Genomic DNA, 11,466 nt, shown 5'->3' on the forward strand with positions numbered 1-11,466 from the left:
AAAGGATGGGTGACATTCCGGGTCGGAACCTTTTTCAGGGTACCAACCCGAAACATCACCCATCCTTTTTTCTCCAGAGTTGCTGCCTGACCCGCTGAGTTACTCCAGCATTTTGTGTCTATGTATGCACACTCATTTCCCCCTCCCCCAACTCCTAATGGGAGCAGTCATGAAAATTGGTGCATCTTTGCTAAGTTCTGTCAATGGAAGCAGAACACAAGGCTTGTATCAGCAGAAGGACTTCTGTATGCTTCTTCTGGCCAAGTTCCTTGCCATCCTAAGTTGCTGCAGCCAAGGTTTCTCTTTAAATGTGCTGAAAACGAAACAGTTTTTAAAATTTCAGTATAAACATTATTCTTAAGAAAATATATATACCTACCGAATAATGAAGGGACCTGGATAGAGTGGATGTGGAGAGGATGTTTCCGCTAGTGGGAGGATCTCGGACCAGAGCGTATAGCCTCAGAATAAAAGGACGTACCTTTAGAAAGGGGATGAGGAGGAGTTTGTTTAGCCAGATGGTGGTGAATCTGTGGAATTCATTGCCACAGAGGGCAGTGAAGCCCAAGATATGAAGTATTTTAAAGCGGAGAATGATAGGTTCTTGGTTAGTACGGGTGCCAATGATTAAGGGGAGAAGGCGGGAGAATGGGGTTTAGAGGGAAAGATAGATCAGCCAAGATTGGATGGCAGAGCAGACCCTGCTCCTATGTCTTATGATCTTATGAAAACAAAAACTTTTCAAAATACTCAATACAATCTTAGTGTGTCTACACATTCAACAATGCTAGTGTTATACCCAGTAGTGTTAGCACTTCCTTATTCTTTCTATAGGGCGTGTTTGCCATTCATGTGGCCCCTGGGGTGATATATTTTCCCTTGTTTGAGAAGTGTCCCCACCAGATTAAGTCCCCCAGTGTCCAGCAGTGGTAGGACCCTAGACTGTGGTCCTCCCCCACAGAGCCTTGGCGTTGGCTGCACCAAGCTTCAGGGAGTCCCTCAGCACGTACTCCTGTAGTTTGTGGCGGGTCACGTAGCAACATTCCCTGACGGCCATCCCGCTCTGCTGGGTGACCAACCAGTTTTGGGCTGACCAAAGAGTTGATGGTCTACCAGCAGCACCTGATGTCCATCTCCGAATGTCTCTCTGGTCAGACCTGCTCAGGATGGACCATGACAAAAACCCTTGCAAATTTCAAAAGTCCTGGCATAATTTTGCCACTGGGAAGTAAAATAGTTTGAGTTGAGTTTAGTTTTAGTTTACAGGTTCAGCGCGGAAACAGGCCCACCACCAAGTCCGCACCGACCAGTGGTCCCCCGTACACTAGCACTATCCTACATACTAGGGACAATTTACAATTTACCAAAGCCAATTAACTTACAAACATGTCCACCACCGATTTTCGGGCAACTGGTGGTCCGGCACTTCCTTTAAACCGGGCGAAATTACGAGTGCGCACTTGACATCACCCCCCCAGATGTCCCCTTGAAAATGTGGCGCCTAGGCTGGGTGAGGCAGCCGATCTCAACCTCATCGGGACTTCCGCAGCTAATTGGCGGGTCAAATTTGCCCCTTGTGGCCAGGACTCTGGAACTCCGGCCCAGCCCGAGCCGGCAGATACGTTCCCACAGCCGACGGTCCGAGGCCGACTTTGCGGCCCGGTATATCACTCCCCCTTTCCAAGGCTGTGACCTCTGTTGGTCCGGTAAAACGGATAATCTAGCAAGTCTCTGGAACGAAGGGTGCTGGACAATCGTTGGTGGACCAGTGTTTAGCAAGACTGTATCATCATTAGGATGAGTTGCTTTGCACTTCAGTGAAATGTATTCACTGGTTGCTTGATGGCAGTAGTAACAGGCTCACATTGGCTCAGTCAGTTCCCTGAAGGTTATGGTTTCAGGTATCTATTGAAAATGAATCTGTCAGTGACTCGTGTGTACAGCCCTCAGTGTGATATATTATTCTTACACTCTAGTGCTTAGGTTGAGTGAGACTTTCAGTGAACTGCATGCCAAAAACTTCTTTCACTGCATCAAGGTACATGTGACAATAAACTATCGAACCATAGGGGGTGCACAGTGGTGCAGAGGTAGAGTTGCTGCCTTACACTGCCAGGGACTCAGGTTCGATCCTGACTATGGATGCTGTCGATATGGAGTTTGTATATTCTCCCCGTGACCACATGAGTTTTCTCTGGGTGTTCCAGATTCCTACCCATTTTCCAAAGACGTACACGTTTGTAGGTCAATTGGCTTTGGTAAAGATTGTAAATTGTCCCTGGTTTGTAGGATAGTGTTGGTGTGCGGTGATCGCTAGTCGGCGTGGACTCAGTGGGCTGAAGGGCCTGTTTCCACGCTGTATCTCTAAACTAAACTATAAGAAACAGCATGCAACAAAACGTGGTTAAAAATATGAATAAGAAATACGGACCTAGCCAGTGCCAGACAGTAAACGGCGTTCTCCCTCGTCGTTCTCCCATTGTGCTGAGAAAATGATCGTAAGGATGTTGTGAGAAGTTCAGCAGCATTTGGTGCCGAGTAAAAGAATTGAGGTCGTGGGTTTGTGTCCCTGATTATTGGTGGGAGGGGCATGTTTACTCCCCACGTGTCTGTTTCTGGGTTGCTCTTTCTTTTGGAGGCTACGTGTGTTGTTCCTCTTCCTTGACCACCAATTGCTGGTAGACTCAGGTCCATCAAACCCCTGTGATACCTCTGGGCGTCCTGGGCGGGCGTCTTGCGTCTTCTCATTGGTACCTGGTTGCTAAGCGCTGGCAGGGTGGATTTTTTACCTCGGCCATCTTTCCTGCCTCCTCTCGCCCTGGGCCGGGAACCCATTTTAAGTTCAGTAAAGCCGTCCACCACAATGGTGTCCCCAACGCACGTTTTGTAAGCCATCCTCTTCTTCGAGCGCACATGTGTTTGTACTTTGTGGAGCCAATGCTTTATCTTAATGTAGATGCGGACTGGAAAGGAGAGCCCTTGGAAAGAAACCACGGAGAAGGCTTTCATGATCAGGTACAAGGCGCACGCCATGTGCCTGTGCTGGATGCAGATCTTCAGGGGGTTGTAACCTTGGGGGTTCCTGCATTCCAGGCACAGGACGTTGTTGTTCATCAAGGCTTTCAACGGCAGCAGTTGACCTGCCTCAGCGGCCGCATGGACCGGGCACTTGTTGACGTTGGGATGTTCGATCTCCTGGCACCATTCCCGGTAGGGATGGGCACCGACCGGTTTGTCCGCCCGAACTCCTTGTTGGAGCAGCCAATCTATGAGGTCCAAGTGGCCGAAGAACGCCGCCAGGTGCAGTGCCACTCGCCGCTGGAACCTGCAAACATGACGCAGAACCCAAACATCACCTATCCATGTTCTCCAGAGATGCTGCCTGACCTGCTGAGTTACTCCAGCAGTTTGTGTCATAGAGTCATACAGCATGGAAACAGGCCCTTAGGCCCACCTTGCCCACGCTGGCCAACATGTCTCAACCACACGTCCCATGTCCTAGGTGATAGGTAGATACAGGTGAGGGAGTGTTTTGATAGGCAGATGGATGTATGAAGGCCAGAAATGAAAAGACAAAAAGTGTGAGTTAAGGAGATAAGGAGATAAGGAGATATGAGGCGTGAATAATGAATCCAGAGTAATGAACAATGTTGGACGTACTTTGCAACCGGTTGCTCTTCAGAGAGATGTTGCTGAATGATATGTTTGTGGCCCAGAAGGCATCCCATCAGGTACTCTTTCCATCCATCCCAAATATCTAGACGAAGAGTACTTCCTGTCAGATAGAACATAGTTTAATCACAACAACAACACTACAACAGTGGAACCCCTAGACTCAACTCAAGTAAAGGTGCCTCATTTATTGTTGATTAATTTTAGTATCTCAAACATTGGCTCTTACAATGATATAACACATGTATAAATCATTCAATAAGATCAAGAACCATCAATTAGGTCGCTGCGTCACAGCACCAGAGACCCAGGTTCGATCTTGACCTCGGGTGCTGTCTGTGTGGAGTAGGTAGGTCCCAGTGGGCGGGCGGCAGCTGCCAACCCCCAATGGGAAGCAGGCCTGGATCACCCGCGGGGGAAGCAGAGGAGCCCACCTGGAGTGGGTCCGAGGCTCATCTCCTGATCACCCCCAAAGACTGGGGATCAGAGAGTAGAGAGCGTTAGCGACAGCGGCGGGCACCCCCGGGGCATGTAGACTGAACGCTGTAGGTCGGGCGAGGAGAGGGACGACGGTCCACTGGACGATCCAGAATGGGCGACGGCTGCAATGGGCCTTTATGGCCAGCTGTAGCTGGGACTGTGAAAATGGCACCAAATGAGGCGACACTTGCATATGGATTCACTGGGCTATTTCTATGCATTCGGTACTTAGTCGGTAATCTTACTGATCTGTATGCAAAAAATGCAATTTACTGTACATGGTAAATGTGATAATAAAAACAAACATTGAACCATTGAGTTTGCACGTTCTCTCCGTGACTGCATGGTTTTACCCCAGCTGCTCCGGTTTCCTGCCAAATCCCAAAGATGTATGGGTTTGTAGGGAGTGGATGAGCAAGTGGGACAACATGGAACTAGCATGGATAGACACAAAATGCTGGAGTAACTCAGTGGATCAGGCAGCATCTCTGGAGAAAAGGAATGGGTGATGCTTCGGGTCAAAATTCATCTTCCTTTTCTCCTGAGATGCTATCTGACCCGCTGAGTTACTCCAGCATTTTGTGTCTATCGTCGGTGTAAACCAGCGTCTGCAATTCCTTCCTATACATAGAACTAGTGTGAATAAGTGATCGATGGTCGGCATGGACGGTGGGCCGAAGGGCCTGTCTCCACGTTATCTCAGAACTAAACTCAGCCCTGGGAACATTAATCCTTGCTGAGTACAGTTTCATGAGCATTCTTTGGTACCAGGTTTAAGTGGCTATTTCTCATGCCCAAACATTAGTGTTGACAGCTATTTGTTTCTAAAGTTGGCACAAATTAGTGGTAAGATCAGCTCAACCATAAAATTCTTCTTTTCTGCTCATGGAGGTAATTGGTTCAAGAGCTACTTAAACACTAGAGGACATCTTGCTATTTTTGAATGAACTTTAATTCAGACAAGATATTGAAAATAGAAAATATCCAGTTTGAAGTAAAGCAAAAGAATTGTTATGAAGAACTTTTATCTCCATAACTGATTAGTTTCGTTTTAGTTTTAGTAAAAAGTAAAACAGCCTGGCAACAGATCCACGCTGGCCATCGGTCCACGCTGGCAACAGGTCCACGCTGGCCATCGATCACCTGTTCTGTGTTCTATGTTATCCCACCTTTTACAGAGGGCTGATTAACCTACAAACCCACACGTCCTTGGAATGCGGGAGGAATCAGGAGCACCCAGAGGAAACCCACATGGTCACAGCGAAAATGGTGCAAACTCCACACAGATAGCATCCCAAGGTCAGGGTCAAACCCAGGTCTCTGGTTCTGAAGGACTTTAACCCTGTGCAAAAACAAAGTGCTGGAGGAATTCAATGGGTCAGGCAGCATCAGTGGAGAAAAATAGACAGACAAGGTTTCAGGTTGGGACCATTCTTCAAACTTTACGTCATCTGACCATTTCCCTCCACAGGTGCTGCCTGACCCACTGGGTTCCTCCAGCAGTTTGTTTTTTTACTCACGATTCCAGCATCTACATGCAGATACTATCGCAGCATTTAAGAAACATTTAGACAGGTACATGGATAGGATGGGTTTAGAGGGAGATGAGCCAAAAGCAGGCAGGTGGGACGTGTAGAAGGGGCATGTTGGTCAGCACGGGCAAGTTGGGCTGAATGGCCTGTTTCCACACAGTGTGACTCTATCTGCAAACTCTTGTTCTCCTAACCCTGTATATATTTGTCTCCAAGTCACATGTGCGACATCAGGAAAAATAATTCTGGGTCAAACTCGGTACTGACAAACTTAAATTACTCCCACTGTTCCCACCACCAATGAAATAATTTCATACTGGAAATCTGATAGGTTTGGAACGACAGAAGTTATTATTGTACTTCTGGTTGGTTTTTGAGTCAAGCCAAACAATGTGAAGAAAATCAATACTTTCAATCTCTTTCACTGAAATCCAGGTCATGGCATTGGACCATACTGGAGGGGGAGATGGTCGAAGCAGGTCATGCAGCATCTCTGGAGAACATGGACAGGTGACGTTTCGGGTCAGGACCCATTCTTCAGACTGATTGTAATAGAGGGGAGAAAGCTGGAAGAGAGTTGGGACAAAGTCTGACAGGTGATAGGTGGAGAAACAAAGAACAGCAGAAGCTGGTTAATACACAAAAGAACACAAGGTGCTGGAGTAACCAGCAGGTCAGGCAGCATCCCTGGAGAACATGGATAAGTGACATTTCGGGTCTAGATTCGGGTTCATCATTGCATTGAAGCCATTTTAAGTTAAATTCATTAAATACCGGGGAAGAGTTATAGAGTCATAAAACACGGAAAAAGGCCCATCAGCCCAACTCGACCAAGATGCCCCATCTAAGCTAGTCCCACTTGCCTGCATTTGACCCATATCCCTCTAAATCTTTATCATAAAGTCACGGAGAGATACAACACAGAATCAGACCCCAATGAGTCTATATTCGCCATCAACACACATTCACGTTAATCTTATACCAGCCACCTTGCGTTTTACACATGTTCGATTTATGTATTTTTGGAATAACGTGCTTGTTTACTTAATAACAAAGCCTAATTTACGTGCACGTATTTTGAAATAACACGCTCAAATGTACACCTGGCAGCATAGTCACGTGCAATGCGAACCAAGATACTGTACAGTTTTTTTCTTTATTAACTGTTTATTTTTAAATAAATAAGGAAAAATAACAATGGCAGTCATACATGAACTAACTATGGTGTGATGTAGACAGCTATATGACTTTTCTGTAACATTTATATACATTCTTATGGTAAAAATGTTTGATTTACGTGTTTTTGAAATGCGCGCTGCTATTCAGGAACATAACCCCCATGTAAAATGAGAGGTGGCTGTATTAAAGACTCAATTGCTGGTAAAGAACAAGAGACTTCCTTTAAACTGGCAGACTCTTTCAGTACTGCAACTTGTACCAAGCTAATCCCTCATCCCTTATCCCGTGTCAGTACACTGTGGACGGCTTGATTGTAATCGTCTTTTTGCTGACTGGATAGCACAAAACAAAAAAGCTTTTCGCTGTGCCTCGCTCGGTACATGTGACAATAATAAACTAAACTAAGTTGGCAGGATTTTTGCCCCTTGCATTAGAAAGTTGAGAGTTCAAACTGGATTATGATTGAGCACGTAATCCAGAATGATAGACACAAAGTGCTGGGGTAACTCAATGTGTCAGACAGCATCTTTGTAGAAAAAGGATGTGTGACGTTTTGGGTCGGGACCCTTCTTCAGACTTGCTCAGTATAATCCCACGATGTTTACAGGAGGACCATGACTTTCTGCTCACTATTTGAAAAACCCTGTTCTTTCCTCACCCAAAAATACATTAGATGATCATTCATTAATGCTCTTGTTTTGTGCCTTTCTTCTGTGCAAGTTGGCTGTTATGTTTGCCTTCATAGCAACAGCTCCTAGGCATTAAAAAGTAATCTGTAGACCCAAGGAACTGCAGATGCTGGAATCTTGCATGGAACACAATGTGCTGGATAACTTAACGGGTCAGGTAGCATCTCTGGAGGACATGGATAGGTGACATTTTGGGTCGAGACCCTTCCTCAGACTGATTGTCGTGGACGAGTATTCTCTCCCTCACTACAATCACTCTGCAGACACAAGGAACTGCAGATGCTAGTTTACAAAAATGGACACAAAGTGCTGGAAGAACTCAGCCGATCAGGCAGCATGCCTGGAGGACATGGATTTCTGGTCAGAGTCTGAAGAAATGTCAACTATTTATGTTCTCTAGAGATGCTGCCTGACCTGCTGAGTTACTCCAGCACTTTATGCCCTTTTTAAAAAGTAATCAACTGGCTACAATGCTTCGAGAGACCCAAAAGACACAGTACAACTTTCTACAAATGCAAATTCTTTCAGTGTTCTTGAACATATGCAACCAGTTTGATCATCCTAGCTTGTGTTTGCCTCTCTCCATTCAATATCCCATATTACTCTATTGAAATACTCTCTGTTTCAAATCTTACCAATGTCTATGTCGTAGTCTTCGATTTTGTTGCAGTTGTACAGTTCTGTCCCCTCTTGAGTACTCAAACGAAAAGTACTTACAGGAAGTCCAGATTTCAGTGATACCAAGCTTTTGAGCTCAGAAACATTTGCCTTTAAGAACTGGGGTTTTTCAATGATGGGAATTGTTCGCCTTGTCAGAGCATTGAAAACATATAGAATTGCTTTCTCCTCTTCCTAATTGGGGAAAGTTATACTTGTTTTAGACAATATATTCATCATTCGGAGAGTAAATATAGAACAATTCATAATGAATTTTCTCATAATTTAGACTTTAGAGTTTAGAAATACAGCGCTGAAACAGGTCCTACAGCCCACTGAGTCCAAGCCAACCAGTGATCAGCCCATGCACTAGTTCTATCCCACACACTAGGGACAATTTACATAAGCCAATTAACCTACAAACCTACACATCTTAGGAGTGTAGGAGAAAAGCGGAACACCCGGAGAAAACCCACGCAGTAACAGGGAGAACGTACAAATTCCATACAGACAGCACCTGTAGTCAGGATTGAACCCGGGTCTCTGGTGCTGAAAGCGACTCGACAGCTGTGCCACTGTGCTGCCCTTTAAACCTTTGCAATTTATTCTCTCTATGTTCTCCCACAGATAGCCAACACTTTACATTGAACTTTACTTTAGATATTTGTATGTTAATTTTAATATTCCAGATTTCCTCTTAAACATACAGCATGGAAACAGGTCCTTCAGACCATCAAATCGACGCCGACCGTCGCTCACCTGTTCACAGTGGTTTTATGTTATCTCACTTTCTCATCCACTAACGGCAATTTTTTACAGAAGTCAATTAACCTAGAAAACAATGCACCTTTGAGATGTGGCAACAGCATGGAAACAGTACCTTTGACCATCCAAATCCACTCTGACCATCATGTTCACACTAGTTCTATGTTATGCCACTGCCCCATCCACTTCCTACACACCAGGGGCAATTTACAGAGGGCAGCTAACCAACAAACCCTCACGTCTTTGGGATGTCGGAGGAAACTGGAGCACCTGGATTAAACCCGTGTGGTTGAAGGGAGAACGTGCAAACTCCACACAGACGATACGGAAGGAAAATAGCACTGTTCGGTAAACGTTTGTAACTTTGTCGGCGCCAGAAATGTAGCAACACTTGTGTACTGCCTAGGTGAGGTCTGCTGTATGATTTGACTGGGTTGTATGCAAAACAATGTATTTCACTGTACTTTGGTACATGTGGCAATAAAGTAGCATTGAAACTTAGCTCATTGCTATTGAGGGAGTGCAGCGTAGGTTTTGCTATTGAGGGCGTGCAGCGTAGGTTTACTAGGTTAATTCCCGGAATGGCGGGACTATCATATGTTGAAAGACTGGAGCGTCTAGGCTTGTATACACTGGAATTTAGAAGGATGAGAGGGGATCTTAGCGAAACGTATAAGATTATTAAGGAGTTGGACACGTTAGAGGCAGGAAACATGTTCCCAATGTTGGGGGAGTCCAGAACAAGGGGCCACAGTTTAAGAATAAGGGGTAGGCCATTTAGAACTGAGATGAGGAAAAACTTTTTCAGTCAGAGAGTTGTGAATCTGTGGAATTCTCTGCCTCAGAAGGCAGTGGAGGCCAATTCTCTGAATGCATTCAAGAGAGAGCTGGATAGAGTTCTTAAGGATAGCGGAGTCAGGGGGTATGGGGAGAAGGCAGGAACGGGGTACTGATTGAGAATGATCAGCCATGATCACATTGAATGGCGGTGCTGGCTCGAAGGGCCGAATGGCCTCCTCCTGCACCTATTGTCTATTGTCTACTGAAACATTGGCTTTTTAAACTCATGGACATAAGATGCACAGAGTCTCTTGTCCAGAGTAGGAGAATCAAAAACCAGAAGACATAAATTTAAGGTGAGGAGGGAAAGATTTAACAGGAACCTGAGGGATTCACTTTTTAACACAAAGGGCGGTGGATGCATGGAACGAGCTACCGGAGGAGGTAGTTGAGGCTGTTACTATCGCAACGTTTAAGAGACATTTAGACAGGTACGTGGATAGAACAGGTTTAGAGTGATATGCATTAAATGCAGGCAGGTGGGACTAGTGTAGGTGGGACATGTTGGTCGGTGTGGGCAAATTGGGCCGAAGGGCCTGTTTCCACGGTGTAAGAATCTAAGACTCCATGACATTCTGGTGGGAAATATTACAACTCAGATAGTCAAAGCATAGCTCGGCACAATTTACCTTTAAAATGCATTTGACTGTGGAATAGGACGTCATTCCCACATCAGCAAGTACCCACTCATCTTCTAACACTGCCCCGGCATAAATCAGCTGTAAAAACCTACGCCCCTGTTTGTCATTTGTCAAGTAGATTCGAAAATATTGCTGAAAAGAAAAGGGTAAAAAAGATCTAAATGGCATAAGGAAGATAGTTCAACATGCACATTTCTCAAGATCACAGCAAGGTGACTCTTACCTTTATCATCAGCTTCACTGATAAGACTGTCTGATCCCCCAAAATGTCAAAAGGTTTGCAAACTTTATCGAAAGTGATAAAGATTCTCATATTTTCCGAAACTCCTCTGTCCGTGCGCAGATCGGGTCTCAGAATCTTATTGACCAAGTGCAGAGGCACGGTACATGTCAGTGTCGATCGTCTTCAGAGAGGTGAGCATACCAAGGCTAGGCTAGCACCTGCAAGGTTCCTAGTGGGAAAGGCTGTAGTCTCCAGGTTTATGACTTAGTGTTCTCCACAGGTCATTAGGCAAACAAGTCCAACTCCTTTCATTAGGGTGACAAACTGCTGATTAACAAGGGCATGTGGGAACTTGCTTTAGAATTTGCAAATTGAATCACTGTGTCCACAGTCACAGAAGGTCTGTGACATTCAGGTACCGGATCAACGTCAAACCAAGAAAGGATCACGTTTGATACAAAGTCATTATTAGTTATTAATTACCCTTCACAGTGTAGATTGCTTCACTGATAAAAGGATATTGCATTGAAATTCAGATTGATGGAAAGGTGCCCAGTTATTATGAATTGGAACTGTTGGGTTTGAGGTACAGAAGTGTGAAAACGCATACCTCAAGATTTAGGGATAGTTTATTCCCGGCTGTTATCAGGCAACTGAACAATCCTATCACCAACTAGAGAGCGGGCCTGTTCTACCATCTAACTCAGGGGCCTACAAACCTTTCAGCATGAGGGCCACATTATATATTTGGCACATTTTTGCGGGCCGTAGGAAAAAATAAAGAAATG

General features: G+C 45.2%; 1 protein-coding gene across 1 annotated transcript; it reads right to left on the reverse strand.

Moving 5' to 3' along the window:
- Nucleotides 1-228: 228 nt before the first annotated feature.
- On the reverse strand, nt 229-10,777 carry LOC144599154 (protein ANKUB1-like). The gene is made up of 6 exons (XM_078409889.1): nt 10,679-10,777; nt 10,444-10,587; nt 8,188-8,404; nt 3,661-3,775; nt 2,432-3,325; nt 229-313 (listed from the first exon to the last, which is right to left on the reverse strand). Exons 1-6 carry the CDS (start codon nt 10,766-10,768, stop codon nt 229-231), a joined length of 1,545 nt encoding a protein of 514 aa, XP_078266015.1. The 5' UTR covers nt 10,769-10,777.
- Nucleotides 10,778-11,466: the final 689 nt, after the last annotated feature.

The sequence above is a fragment of the Rhinoraja longicauda genome, chromosome 13 (genome assembly GCF_053455715.1).
Source record: "Rhinoraja longicauda isolate Sanriku21f chromosome 13, sRhiLon1.1, whole genome shotgun sequence".
NCBI classification, from domain to species: domain Eukaryota; kingdom Metazoa; phylum Chordata; class Chondrichthyes; order Rajiformes; family Arhynchobatidae; genus Rhinoraja; species Rhinoraja longicauda.